Source organism: Dipodascopsis tothii, assembly GCF_038497935.1.
Source record: "Dipodascopsis tothii strain CBS 759.85 unplaced genomic scaffold V1510scaffold_23, whole genome shotgun sequence".
Lineage (NCBI taxonomy): Eukaryota > Fungi > Ascomycota > Lipomycetes > Lipomycetales > Lipomycetaceae > Neoaidaea > Neoaidaea tothii.
Window position 1 is genome coordinate 185,071 of NW_027118007.1, and position 13,697 is coordinate 198,767.

The following is a 13,697-nucleotide window of genomic DNA, read 5'->3' on the forward strand; positions in this document are numbered from 1 at the left end:
TGAGCCGCACACACTGCGGCGCCGCACCTCAACACTTGTCCGCACGCTCGACCGCGACCCATGGCCACCATCTACGCGCTCTCGACGCCGGCCGGCAAGTCCGCCGTCGCCGTCGTCCGGCTGTCCGGCCCATTCAGCCGACCGGTCCTGCGCAAGCTCATCAGATCAGAGCTGCCCGAGCCGCGGGTCGCTTCTCTCCGCAAGCTCTACTGGCCCGGCGTCGGCGCCGGCGACCGCCGCATGATCGATCACGCGCTCACACTCGTCAACGTCGGCCCGAGCTCCTTCACCGGCGAAGACACGGTCGAGTTCCATACGCACGGCTCGCGAGCCGTCCTAGGCTCGCTCCTAGGCGCCATCGAGGCCGCCGGCGTTCTGTGCGCGGCCGAGGCCGGCACCTTGCACCCGGTGCGCTACGCCGAGGCCGGCGAGTTCACCCGGCGGGCGTTTCTGAATGGCAAGATGGACCTGACCCAGGCCGAGGCGCTGGGCGAGGTGCTGGACGCCGAAACAGAGGTCCAGCTTCAGGCCAGCGTCGGCGCAGCTGCCGACGGCCGCACGGCCCGCATGTACAACGACTGGCGCCAGCGCATCGTGGACGTGTCCGCGACGCTGGCGGCTGTCATCGATTTCTCTGAGGACGGCGACTTTGACGAGTCGAGCGGATCGCTGATGGAAATGGCTCTGAATGATACGCGCGGACTACGGGAAGAAATAGGCCGCCATCTCAGCCGTCTGCGCCGCTCAGAAATCGTCCTCGGCGGCATCCGCACTGTCCTTCTCGGACCACCGAACGCGGGCAAGTCGTCGCTGCTCAATGCGCTGGCCAGCCGTGACGCGGCCATTGTCAGCGCTGTCCCCGGCACCACCCGCGACTTTCTCGAAGTCGGCCTCGACATCGCGGGCTACCGCGTCGTGCTCACAGACACGGCCGGGCTGCGCCGCGACATGGGCTCCAGTGCGCACGACGAGCTGGAGCGGATCGGCGTCGAGCGCGCGCGTCTGAAGGGCGCCGAAGCCGATCTTGTCGTGGTCGTCGTGCCGGCCGACGCCGCCAATCTGGCCGCCGTCCGGGCCGAGCTGGACGCTCTGGCCGGCGCCAAGCCGTCCCAACAGGTCGTCGTTGCGCTCAACAAAATCGACATGGTCGCCCCGGACGCGCTGGACGCTGTAGTGGCGGCTACAGCCGGCCAGCTGGGTGTTGCGCCTACCGCAGTCTTCCCGATCTCGTGTCTTCGGTTCGAAGGCATCGACACACTCACCGAGGGGCTCGCAGCAACCTTCCGCGCGTTCTCTGTCGACGACCACGGCGCATTCGACCCCATTAGCGCGTCTGCGCGCGTCCAGGGCCTACTAGAGCACGAAGTTCTGGCCGCACTCGCTCGCGCCGAAACCGAAGGCCGCCGGTCCGGCGACGTCGTCGTCGTCTCGGAAGAACTCCGCGCGGCTGCAGACGGCATTGGCCGCATCACCGGCGACGCGGTCGGCGTGGAGGAGATGCTTGGCGTCGTCTTCTCACGGTTCTGCGTTGGCAAGTAGCGCATACGCAGCGGGCCTTCTGGTGACCCGTCGAGAATGGCTACTCTACGGACAGACGCACAGAGGCGCTGTCCGTAGGGCAGGCGGTCTCGCAGCGCCGCGCGGAGGCACGTCCATATAGCCGCATATAACCGCACCGCGGCTATATGCCGTCTAGACAGCATACGGCCGCATAGCCGCTCTACATATAACCGCATATAGCCACAGCATATAGCCGCCGACTGAACCAGATTCTCGGTAGCAGCAACGCTGCGCGTGTACCAATGTATATTATGATCCCAATTTTTATAACCAAAACCATTACAAAGCCTTGTAAAATGCATCAAACCGTAAAAGCAACAGGCATATCTGCCAAACGGCTAGTAGCCGAAGATGACGCGGCTCGGGAGCAGTGACCAGATGGTGCCGAGCACAGCGAGAATGACGGAAATCGTGATGAGAACAAACGCGCCGGATCTTTCGGCGCGCGAGATGCGACCCGTGCCCGCAAAGATCTTGAGGTAGTAGATCATGGGCAGGGTGATGCAAATGGTGAAGCCCAGGCCGCTGCCAACGAAGGCCATTATGCGGTCGAATGCCGGGAAGAGGATGGCAATGACGACAATGACGAACGTCACCGACACGCGGACGAGCGCGCGCACGATATCAGCACGGTACGACGCGTACCAGTGCGCGATGGCGGCGCGCGGGCCCACCGTGGCGGCCTGCTTGGCCAGCGGCTCGCGCGGAACGACCTTGTCGACGCCGAGCAGGGCCTCGAGTGTGCTGATGATCGGCCGCGCGTTCAGCGGCGTCTTGGACAGCGGGATGATGGCAATCATGACGACGGTCGCGTATGACAGCGCCCGCGGGTAGCCGGCGGTCTGCAGGATGTTCTCGGTGATCTCGTCCGAGACGAGGTTGCCAAACATTACCAGGCCGAGCAGCGCCATGCTCAGGTCGACCAGAAACGTGAACGTGTATGTCAGGTTCAGGCACCGGTTGAACTTGTAGGGGTGGCGCATGTCGCGGTAAACGTTGGGGAAGACCGAGTGGCCGCACCAAGGCGACATGAGCAAGCCGAACGAGAGCGGCAGGGCCATCCAGTTGGTCGGCAGCGCGTGCGTCTCCATGGGCTGCCAGAGCGAGCCCGGCTGGTCGCGCTTGATCAGGCCGTCCACAAAGACGATGACGACGAGGCCGAAGGTCGACAGGATGCCCAGCACGGACGTGAACGACAGCACCGACAGCGGAAGGAACATCAGCGGCGCGAGCACAAAAAACGCGCCCGCCTTGTACACGTCGTTGTCGATCGCGGGGTAGAGCGCGTGCAACGAGTCGGCAAAGAGCACGACAAGCGCGACGCACGCGCCGATGAGCTCGATCGAGAACAGCACGGACGTGGCCACGCGGGCGCGTTGGCCGTAGGCCGCGAACGCGATGTCCGCGTAGGTCACGAGCGTCTCGTCCGTGTCCAGGCAGCGCGCGAGCACCTTGGCCGTGTAGAGTGTCGTCAGGGCGGCGGCGACGATGAAGAGCGTGCCAATTGCCCAACCGGCGTAGGCAAACGCCAGCGGCAGCGAGAGCAGGCCGATGCCGACGAGCACGTTGACCGAGTTGAACACGGTCTGGGGCGCTGTCGAGCGGCCCGGCACGACGAGCACGCTGCCGCTGGCCTCGTCGACGGCGAGCGCAGTGCCGCCGGCGAGCCGCTCGTCGGCGTTGGTGGCGACGGCGGCGACCGTTGGGACGGGCTTGTCCGCGCGGTCTGCGCGCGCCGCACCAAGTGCGGCGTAGTTACCCGGACTGTTTCTCAGGGGTCCGGAGAAGCCCGGGCGTGGCGGCGACAACCATGCCTCGTCGTCGCTGGTCTCGGGCGCAAACAGCAGCGAGTCGCTGTCGTCCACGGCGCCGTCGTCCTGCGGCAGCAGCCGGTATGACGCCAGCGTCTGCCGGAGCGTGCTGGTGTCGATGGACAGGAACGACTGCGCGCGCGTGTACGACGACGCGAAGCGGTCGAGCGAGTTCACCCCGCCCGAGTACCGCAGCGAGTGCGTGAGCGATGACCGGCGTCTGGAAGACATGTCGGAGAGCAGAGTGTGGTGTGTGTAACAGAACGTCGCAGAGATGTCCGGCAAACCGGGGCGGTGGATTCACGGCCTTTTATGGCGGTCGCGGACTGCCCGCCGCCCGCCTGGACGACGGCCACGGCTGCGGTGATCTGTGCATCGGACGAGGGCGCGATTCCCAGACGGTCCTAGCGCCACGGGACTCTGCGCTCGAGAAAAAATTTTCGTCGCGGGCGCGGGCTGGGACGGCGTGCGCCACGCCTGCCGCGGTTAGCGCGTCGACGTACGCCGACAGCCGCCCGTTAGAGTTTGCAGTGTGTGGCTTGCCCAGCGGCTGCGATCTGAGCTTTGTCCCTTCGGCCGGCACACTTGCGACGCCACAATGCCCGCATGACGCTGCGGCTCTGCCGGCACAGCGCCGCCGTTTACCGGACGGCTGTCCTGAAAATTTTTTTCCTACGGCTTCGCAGCACCAGTCCCGGCGTCCCGCGTCGCTGGGCAGGCGACAGCGCCGGCACCGGGCCAACAAGGTTTGCGCGCCCAGATAAGCAAGTCTATCGTAGCCTATCGCGCGCACGAAAAGCGCGCTGGCGCCAGCGCATTGTCCGGAACGATCCGGCAGCGCCCTTGCGGACCGGGGCCGACCGGTCAGCGGTGGACAGGCACCACGGTGGCCGGTGGGTGGTCGGCTCAGCGCCAGCGCCGCCGCGCACGGCCGCCGCGTGGTCGGCCGGCCGCCGACGGCCAGCCAGAGCGCCACGGCAGTGCCGTCTGCAGCCGTGTCTCGGGGCTGTGCCGGCGCGGAGGTGGCGTGCGGTGCCCGTGTGTGGCGTCGTCGCCCAGTCTGGTCTCGCAGCCGCCCGGACCTGCCACGCCTGCCACGTCTGCCACGCCGCCGCGCCAACACCGCACCCGCACCGCGCTGCTCACCCCGCCCGTCTGGCCACGGCCGTGCCGATCGCACCCGCGCTGCGCCATTGGCCGCTTCCGTCCGCTCTTCGGAAGTACGCGCCTGTGCGGCCGCACCCGCGGCCTGCTGCAGCTCCGGTCCGCGCGCGGCCCCTTGCGCTCCTAGGCAGGCCGGACCGTGCGCCTGCCGATTGCGGCAGGACAGCCCGTACGCGGTAGCGCACGACTCACGCTGCTCCCGGCGCTAGTGCTGCTATCGTTTGACCGCGTCCGCACGCGGCCTCTAGCGCCGGCCGGCAGTGGTCGGGCCCGCCGCGCTGGCGCCTGCGGCCGCCTGGCGCGGCCGCGGCCGCACCCGTACCACGCGCCCGGTGCACGGAGCTAGGACCGCCAGGTGACTCAGCACTAGCGCGCGGATAACGGGAACTAGCCCCTGAGCGGCAGGGTAAGCGCCCGCAGTCTGGTCCGCGCCCTCCGCCGCCCGGGTAACCTGCACCCCGGCACGACCGAAAAAAAATCCGTGCACCGACGTAAGCCGCGCCTGCCGCACTTTTCTTCACCAATCCAAGCCGCAGGCAGTAAGGCTGAGCACATCTAATGAGAGTCCTTCTTCTAGACTCGTACGATTCTTTCACGCTCAACCTATACTCGACAGTCCACAAGGCGCTCTCTAGCCGGATCGCTGCCGACACCAAGCATGGCCCCGCCATAGACGCAAACGGGCCTGACGCCGCTGCGCCCGTCGGCGTGGACATCTCAATTGTCCACGCAGACCAGGTCGACGCCGCCGTCGTGCGCGATCTGATCGATCAGACCGATCTCGTCGTGATCGGCCCCGGCCCGGGCTCGCCGCTGCTGCCGGAGGACACGGGGATCCTGCCCGAGGTCTGGAAGTACCTGCTCGAACTGGAAGAGGCGGGCCGCGGCGCCGAGGTGCCAGCGGTTCTGGGCGTCTGCCTGGGCTTCCAGACGTTTCTGAACGCATACGGCCACGACATCAGCCGGCTGGCGCAGGTGCGCCACGGAGTGGTGTCGGATGTCGACATCACGGCCGAAGGTCGCGCGGACCTGTTCGCCACCGCTGGCGAGACACTCGCGTGCGTGCGTTACCACTCGCTGTTTGCCACCTTTGACGAGGCCACGCCAGGGCCGCTAGTGCCGCTGGCCTGGGCCACGGACGCGGACCGTCGCGTGCTGATGGCTGCGCGCCACCAGACGTTGCCGTTCTGGGGTGTACAGTACCACCCGGAGTCGATCTGCTCTGAGCACGGTGTGGCTACTGTTGCCGCGCTGTACGATCTGGCAGCGGCGCACGTGGCCGCCCGGCGCGCGCTGCTGGCGGCGCGCGCGCCGGCCGTCGCGGGCGTGCCGCTCGTGCGCGCGCAGCCGCTGCTCAAGGGCCCGCGCCAGGCTGACGGCACGCCGGCACCGCCAGTGACCGGCAAGGCCGAGACGTACCGGCGCAGCCTACCGTGCGCGGACGCCGGCGCAGCCACGGTGGCCATCTGCGACACGCTGGCCGAGGGCGACTTTGCGCTGCTGGATTCGGCGGCCGCGCCCGGCCGCTGGACCGTGATTGGCGTGCGCTCGGCGTCAAGCATGCAGATCACGTACTGGCTCGACGACGAGTGCCTGCTGCTTGTACGCGGCGGTGCCACGCGTGCGCAGGAGCCCGTGCGCGTGCCGGTGGCCGGCGCGCGCGACGTGTGGGCGTTTCTGGCGCACTTCATGAAGGGCATGGCCACCGATGACGACGGCACCGAGATCCCGTTCGACAGCGGCCTCATCGGCTACTACTCGTACGAGTTCGGGCTCGCTGGCGTGCTCGACGAGATCGTCAAAGAGCGCACGATCCCGGACGTCGATCTCACGTTCTACGACCGCAGCATCATTGTCGACCACCAGACGTCGACCGTGTACGTGCAGTCAACCAACGAGCGCGCGTGGGTCGACGACACAGCGGCGTCACTGGCCGGCCTGCTCAAGATCGTGTCGGTCGACGACGGCGTGGCCGAGGGCCGCGCCGACTTTGACGTGGTCCGGCCGGGCCACGAGGACTACGTCGACACCGTCCGCGGCGCCCAGGAGTTCCTCTACTCGGGCGACTCGTATGAGCTCTGCGTAACCGGCCGCACGACCATGCGCGCCCGGGCCGGCGCCGGCGCCGGCGCGCCGCTGGCCACGGACGCCTGGGAGGCCTACAAGCGGCTGCGGCGAACCAACCCGGCACCGTACGCGTGTTTCCTGTCGACAGCGCACACGGCCGTTGTCGGCGCCTCGCCCGAGCGTTTTCTGACGTGGGACGACCGCACGCGTGTGGCCGAGCTGCGGCCTATCAAGGGCACCATCGCCCGCACTGAAGCCGTCACGCCGGCCATGGCCGACGTCCTGCTCGGCCAGAACCCCAAGGAGCGTGCCGAGAACCTGATGATCGTCGACCTCGTGCGCCACGACCTGCAGGCCTTTTGCGAGCCCGGCGACGTCACCGTGCCGCAGCTCATGCGCGTCGAAGCCTACGCGACCGTCTACCAGCTGGTCTCGGCCATCGAGGGCCGGTACCGGCCTGAGTTCACCGGCGCAGATGTGCTGCGCGGCGCGCTGCCGCCGGGGTCCATGACTGGCGCGCCCAAGAAGCGCACGGTCGAGATCCTGCAGGCGCTCGAGATGAACGATGGCGTGCGCGGCATCTACTCGGGCGTCACGGGCTACTGGGACAGCCGCGGCCGCGGTGACTGGAGCGTGGTCATCCGCACGGCCGTGCTCGACAAGACGCGCGACGAGTGGACTGTGGGCGCCGGCGGCGCCATCACGGCCCTGAGCGACCCCGACAAGGAGTGGGCCGAGATGGTGCTCAAGCTCGAGGGCGTGCTCCAGCCGTTCCTGTAGCGGGATGTAAATGCCAAAACGCCGATCTATGTATATATCACACAAGCATGCAGCCGGCGGCCGCTCTAGATGCGGCCGCGATCTATAATGAAGGGAGAGGCCGAGACCGTGCCGGAGCCGGCAGCGTGGAACGAGCCAGCGGCGTGGGTCGAGCCAGCATGCTGGACGCGCCTGCAGACTGGCCCCGGTCACGGGTCGGGGTCGACCCGGGTCGGCGCATAGCCGCGCATAACCGCGCGCAGCCGCGCACCGCCGCGTGCCGCCACTCACGCCGCCGCAGACACCATCAGGCCCTGCAGGCGGATCGCGTCCACCGCGTCCGGCTGGTCGTCGTCGTCGCGCACCGGCCGCGGCCGCTCCGCCAGCCCCGCGTCCACCAGCGCCGTCTGTAGCGCGGACGGCTCGCCGCGCACAGCCCATGGCACGTCGCGCGTCATGCCGCACTCGCGCAGGTCCACGAAGGTCAGGACCGGCCGCTGGCCCGTGCACGCGTGCACCGCCAGCCGCACCGCCACGTCCTTGGTCACCCACACCAGCTTGCGCAGCTTGAGCGTCTCCAACTCCGACAGCGCAAGCAGCGCATCCACAACCTCGCGCTTGACCGACACCGACACCGTCTCGTTGTCAGACCATGTGTAGAACTTGGGCACGTCCGACACAAACAAGTCGCCGGACGTCGTCGACGGCTCAAACGTCGGGCGCTTGTGTGGCGCAATGCGGTAGTCGGCAGCCAGCGGCAAATTCGACAGATTGACGTGGCGCAGGCCCTCACACGCCCGCAGCACGTGTAGCAGCGCGCCCGCCGGAATATCGCGCGACAGCGAGTACTGCTTCAGCAGCGGCGACTGCAGCGGATGCGAGGACGCGGCCGACGGGCGCGACGAAAAGTGCAGCCGCGACAGCGGCACCGTCGGTGGCGTCGGGGGCGACGCCACAGCCGAGTCCGTCGAGCTTGTCGAGGACGACCGCGACAGCGTCGGCCGCGCGTCCGTGTCGCGGAACAACAGCGCCGCCGACGCCTCAGTGAGGTACCGCCGACTCGAGTACAGGGGCTCGGAACGGTACTTCCAGTCGCGCCAGCCGGCGAGCACGATGTCGTCGGCGAGCACGCGCGATTCGACCCGGGACAAATCCAGCACTCGCACCAGCGCGGCCAGGCTCGCGTCGCGCGCCACCACAGACACGAACTGCGCGAAACGGTATGACGTCGTGAACTGCGGCCGGTGGTAGAGAAAGCCGTAGGCGGACGCTGCCAGCGCGCGCGACGTCCGCACGACCGCCAGCAGGTCCTTCTGGGGGAGATAGCTGCATACGCAGTCGAGAATCTCGGCTGGAAGCGCATCCAGCACCGGCCGAGCGAGCCGGCGGCGCGGCTCGATCGACGTGCGCGACCGGAACGACGGTGCCAGCGACCGCACGGACGCCGCCGACGACCGCGGCGGATCGGCCCTGGCGGGCGCCTTGGCTGCGGCCTTGCCGAGCGGGTTTGTCGCCGGCTTGGCCGCCGTAGTCTTTCCGGCCTTGGTCGGGCTCACCGGCGGCCGCTTGTGCGTGTGCCGCATATGCACCGACGCCTCGGCGAGCTTCGGGTGCTTGTACGGCGACGGCGGCGCCGAGTGGCGGCGGTGTTTCGGGCTCGCGCGGGCGGCAGCGGCCGACGGCAGCCGCAGGCGGCCGCCTGTGGCTCGCGGCCTCACCGCCGGCGTCTCGTAGCTGTGCTGCCGCAGCCGGCTGTCGCTCGCCGGCCGTGGCCCGCCTGCCGGACCGTCCTCCAGCAGCGAGCGGTACGTGCGGGGAGCCGTGTGGGACGTGCGGATCGCCGCGTACGCCGCGTCGTCGGCATACTCGGACAGATCGCGGCCAGCACTGTCCAGCTGGCGCTGGCTGTCTGGAGCACGGTACCAGGCCGCGAGCGGCACGGCCGCCGGTACCAACGGGCGGCTCGCGCCGGCGCTGGCAGCGGCGGTCGCTCTGGGCAGTGGGGTGTAAAACTGGAGCGCATTAGACCGCGCCGAGAGCATCAGCGGGCTGGCTTTGTCGGAGCGCATAACAGGCGACACCACGGGATCGGGGACAGCACGAGGAGAGCTAGAAAGTGGCCAGCCGTTGGCAGGCTATATATATCCCGTGATAGTCGCCGAGGTCTGCGGCGCCAGCGGCGCCGCACGCGATCTGCCGCCGCGCTTGCTCAAAGCGCGGGCCGCCGGCGCCGACGCAAGGAGCGGCGCCAGCAGCGCCAGCGGCGCCAGCGGCGGTGCCGGCGGTGCCGAGGACCTGCACAGCCTGCGAGCTTGGCGGCGTGCGAGCCGACGAGGCCGGCGCGGCCGCACACCAGCCACACCGACGTACCCCGGCCGTACCGTTGTCGTTGGTCCAGGCTGGGAGAGGCCTAGTGCGTCGCGTTTGCGCCGCGCTCCCAACCACTGGCGCCCGCGGTACCCGGTACCGACGGTTCCAGCCACACCTCCCGCGATAACAGGGCACGCCAAGCCCACCCCGCCCTCGTTGCCCCGGCAACGGCGTCCCCGTTTGCAGCCAAGATCCGCCCGCTCCCTATCTTTAGCAGATCTTGGCGCGCCACGTCTGCGGTATCACAGCCACAGTGCGTCACACCGCGGCCTGCTGTCTGGCCGTCACGCTGCGGGCTCGGTGGGCGCCGGCCAGCGAAGCCGTCAGCTGGCGATCGCACTGCGCACGGCCCCCGACAGAACCGACGTCACCTCTGCGCGCCGGCCGGCGACAGCGGCCGACCCAGCGCCGACCAAGCGTGGCCGGCTCGGACAGCCGTCTGTGGCTGCGCCAAAACGCCGCACAAAAACACCGCGCCAAGCGGGCTGTGCTCGCCGACGCGCGTGCGCTGCGCCGCACCTGCTGCTCGGGTAAGCGCCTGCGTGTTCGCTCCTGCGCGCCAGACCATGGCAGGCCGTGGCCGACACGAACACCGGCAAAAACTCGGCAACGGGGAATTGAACCCCGGTCTCCCGCGCGACAAGCGAGAATTCTAGCCACTAAACTATTGCCGATTCGTGCTAGAAAAGGGCGCGGTTGCACTCAAGACCGCCCACACCCAGAACGCTGCCGGCCGCCGTGCCCGCAGCCGCGTCGCGGCGGCCTCCCGGCTTGCCTGGCTTGCCCGACCTACCCGTCCGGTTTGAGCCTCCGGGCGCCCCTGCCCAGCGCTCGGCTGGAGCCGTCGCGTACGGGAGCACGGCGCGCTCTCCCCGCAATAGGCCGCCGCCGCGCTCCATTAGGCCCGTCCACGCGACACCAGCACGTGCGCTCGCAAGCGGGCACGTCAGGGGCACCACAAATATCAACAAAACGCATGCTTATGCAGCAAGAATGCCGGACCGTACGCGTCCACTGTGGCCACCCCTGCGTAAGCAGTCCGCGACCACCGGTCCCGGACCTCGGCCGGTGCGCCCGCACCCTTGCGCCGCGCGTCCACCGTCCGCTAGACGCTTGTCTGCTCTCTGGCCCCTGAGGCCTGCGCACCTCTGCCCCTGCCGCCAGCCGCGCGCCCACCACTGCCGCCGCCTGCGCTTACAACGCCGCGGCTAGGGTGCGTCTGCGGGGTGTGCCGCCGCCGTACGTTTCGCGGCCCACCTGGCCAGACCGCCATGCGGGGCCCTACGCTCAGCGCTACCACGTCCGCGCGTGTGCGCCGTCGTCCTAATCTCGCCCGAGTGCAGCTAGAGCCGCACGCATAGCTCGCGTTCGGCCCCGGTGCCGGCGCCCTATTTGCTGGCGGAGCCTGCGCTGCGTCACGGGTCGCGGTGGCGACTGTTTTGGGATAGTATGCGTCCGAGTGGCTGCTTGATAGATCACGGCGTCACGCGTCAATGTTTGATAGATTCAGCGTGTCGCGCGCTCGCCAGCTGGTAGTGTACGCCATCTGCGCCGCGACGCGGTCCGCACGCCGTCTTGGCAGGCGACCGGCGGCTGCTGCGCATCGGCAGCTGCCGAGAGTCTGCCGAGGCATCGCGAACCCGCCGCCGTCCCGCGGCAGGCATACAGCCGTGATCACGTGATGTGTGCGGCTTCGTGGGCGCCGTGCGGCGTCGTGAGGCGCCCGTGCGGCGTCGTGGCGGTGCGCGCTGCACAGTAACGGCGAACCAGAACCACCGAGCCTTCGACGACACATCGGCTCTGGCGCAACCACGCCGCCAAGCACTTGTCCTGCACTGAATCCGATCGCGCTCCCGCCCACTCCATCGGCATCGTCCGTCCGCTCTCTCGTTCGCAACAATGGCCGGCCAGGGCTTCTTCGCCCTCGTTCTCATGTCAATTCTCATGGGCATCGCGTAAGTGCGCCCGCGGACGCGCTGACGGCAGATCCTTCGGCGCCGGCATGCTGCCGCTCGCAGTCTCGCTGTCACCTGACCAGCTGCGGCTACTGTCGACCGTCGGCACTGGTGTCCTGATGGGCACCTCGCTGATCGTGATCATCCCCGAGGGCGTCGAGACGCTCTACACGGTCCCGCAGTTCAAGCAGCGGATTCGGCCAGGCATTGGCAGCCCGACCAAGCCGCCAATCAACATCGGCGCCGGCACGAACGCCGGACTGACGCGCGCGCTCGACCGCGTCGACGGTATCGCCGCGGCCGTGCGCTATGACGCCACGGACGACGACGACGACGACGACCGCGGCCGCCGCGTCAGCACGCCCGCGTCTGCCCACACGCCGACGTACATCGCTCTGTCACTCATTTCTGGTTTTGTGCTCATGTACCTAGTCGAGCATCTACCTGAGATCTACGCGCAGCACAAGGGTCACCACCACGGCGCGGTAGACGTCTCGGAGCTGCGGTCATACTCGACGTCGACGCCGATGACGCTGAACGAGATGGCCGGCCACAAGGCAGCCATGGCGACGACGACGGGGCTGGTAATTCACGCGGCCGCCGACGGCATCGCTCTGGGCGCGTCCGCCGCGTCGTCCAACGTCGCGCTCGAGGCCATGGTCTTTCTGGCGCTGATGCTGCACAAGGCGCCGGCCGCGTTTGGCATGTCGGCGGTGCTGCTGCGCACGGGCATCGCGCGCCGCACGATCCGCCAGCACCTGCTCGTGTTCTCGCTGGCCGCGCCCATCGGCGCGCTTGTCACCTGGATCATGCTCGTCCTGATCGGCACTACGTCGCATGCGACCATCCAGTGGTGGACAGGCATCCTGCTGCTCTTCTCGGGTGGCACCTTTCTTTTCGTGGCCATCCACGTCATGCAGAGCAGCCACGACCACGGCGACGCGCCCAAGAACACCGTCCAGCTCGTCCAGGACTCGGTCGCGGCCATCTGCGGCCTGCTGCTGCCGCTCGTCACCCTGCTCGCCCACGAGTGATCCTGCTAGTAGATAGTTCCTGTATTCCGTGGGCATGTCCCGAGATGCAATATACAATACTATACAACCGACTACCGTGCCCGCGACAGTACCGCCTTGCGCTGCACCGTCTTGCGGTTCAGCCACTTGCTGCGTGTCTTGGTCACCCGCGACGCCGCCACCGGCGCCAGCGTGCCCAGCTTGCTGCTGCCCAGCACCCGCACCGTCGTCTTGCCCTTCTTGAGGTCCTTGGGCTTGCTCGCGTCCACGTCCACGAACTTCTTCTTGCGGTTCACCGGCGCCGGCGCCGGTCCGGGGCTCGGCGACCGCTGCAGGTCCGTCGTGATCTCGCTCAGCACAGACTGCGGCAGGAAGAGCGACTCGTCCGCGGCGATCCGCGCGCTCTGCTTGGCCTGCTTGTCGGCCTTCTGCTGCTTCAGTCGCTCGTTCTTGGCCCGCCGCTTCTCGCGCTCTGCCGCCTGGGTCCTGCCGTTAGCCGTGCCGCCGCGCCGACTTACGCCTCTGCCTGCAGTCGCTGCGCGGCCTCCGCCTCGAGCGCAGCCTGCTTGCTGCCGCTGATCGATTCGTCCTCGGGCGCCTCGTCGCTGTCCGACTCGGCGGCAGCCGCAGCCGCGGCTGCCGCGCGCGCCGCTGACGCCGCCGAGTCGATGATCAGCGACTCGTCCATGTCGTCGTCGTCCGCGAACTTCTTCTTGGAGTTCTTGCTCTCGATCACGATGCTGAATCCGGCTTTGCTGCCTGATCCCGCAGCGGGCTTAGCGGACTTGGCCGGGGCCTTGTCCTGGGCCGGCTGCGAGCTCCGTGTCTTGCGCTTGGCTGCCATCTGTGCGTGCTCGTTCGGAGTGCGGCTCCAGTGTTGATGCCGGGAGAAAAATTTTGAGCGCTCATCCATCACGTGACAAATTGGCTCAGGGGTGCTGGGTGACGCCACGGCCAAACGACCACCCGTTTGCCCACCGCCGCTGGCGTGACTGTCC

At 68.3% G+C, this 13,697-nt stretch overlaps 6 protein-coding genes and 1 non-coding gene across 7 annotated transcripts; 3 read left to right on the plus strand and 4 right to left on the minus strand.

Annotated features, from left to right (window-relative positions):
* Positions 1 to 51: 51 nt before the first annotated feature.
* On the plus strand, positions 52 to 1,867 carry V1510DRAFT_419789 (P-loop containing nucleoside triphosphate hydrolase protein). The gene has a single exon (XM_066934353.1). It carries the CDS (start codon positions 61 to 63, stop codon positions 1,537 to 1,539), a length of 1,479 nt encoding a protein of 492 aa, XP_066787965.1. The 5' UTR covers positions 52 to 60; the 3' UTR covers positions 1,540 to 1,867.
* On the minus strand, positions 1,771 to 3,738 carry V1510DRAFT_419791 (transmembrane amino acid transporter protein-domain-containing protein). Its single transcript, XM_066934354.1, has one exon. It carries the CDS (start codon positions 3,600 to 3,602, stop codon positions 1,899 to 1,901), a length of 1,704 nt encoding a protein of 567 aa, XP_066787966.1. The 5' UTR covers positions 3,603 to 3,738; the 3' UTR covers positions 1,771 to 1,898.
* A 1,080-nt stretch (positions 3,739 to 4,818) lies between these two features.
* On the plus strand, positions 4,819 to 7,515 carry V1510DRAFT_186137 (ADC synthase). The gene has a single exon (XM_066930443.1). The coding sequence runs from the start codon at positions 5,094 to 5,096 to the stop codon at positions 7,380 to 7,382; it is 2,289 nt and encodes a 762-aa protein (XP_066787967.1). The 5' UTR covers positions 4,819 to 5,093; the 3' UTR covers positions 7,383 to 7,515.
* V1510DRAFT_419797 (uncharacterized protein) lies at positions 7,308 to 9,581 on the minus strand. The gene has a single exon (XM_066934355.1). It carries the CDS (start codon positions 9,428 to 9,430, stop codon positions 7,649 to 7,651), a length of 1,782 nt encoding a protein of 593 aa, XP_066787968.1. The 5' UTR covers positions 9,431 to 9,581; the 3' UTR covers positions 7,308 to 7,648.
* Positions 9,582 to 10,333: 752 nt separating this feature from the next.
* On the minus strand, positions 10,334 to 10,405 carry V1510DRAFT_t187. Its single transcript has one exon. It is a non-coding gene; the product is annotated as a tRNA-Asp (tRNA).
* An 895-nt stretch (positions 10,406 to 11,300) lies between these two features.
* Positions 11,301 to 12,791, plus strand: V1510DRAFT_419799 (ZIP zinc transporter-domain-containing protein). The gene is made up of 2 exons (XM_066934356.1): positions 11,301 to 11,686; positions 11,718 to 12,791. The coding sequence occupies exons 1-2, from the start codon at positions 11,631 to 11,633 to the stop codon at positions 12,718 to 12,720; spliced, it is 1,059 nt and encodes a 352-aa protein (XP_066787969.1). The 5' UTR covers positions 11,301 to 11,630; the 3' UTR covers positions 12,721 to 12,791.
* Positions 12,727 to 13,563, minus strand: V1510DRAFT_431200 (uncharacterized protein). The gene is made up of 2 exons (XM_066935421.1): positions 13,218 to 13,563; positions 12,727 to 13,185 (listed from the first exon to the last, which is right to left on the minus strand). Exons 1-2 carry the CDS (start codon positions 13,541 to 13,543, stop codon positions 12,792 to 12,794), a joined length of 720 nt encoding a protein of 239 aa, XP_066787970.1. The 5' UTR covers positions 13,544 to 13,563; the 3' UTR covers positions 12,727 to 12,791.
* Positions 13,564 to 13,697: the final 134 nt, after the last annotated feature.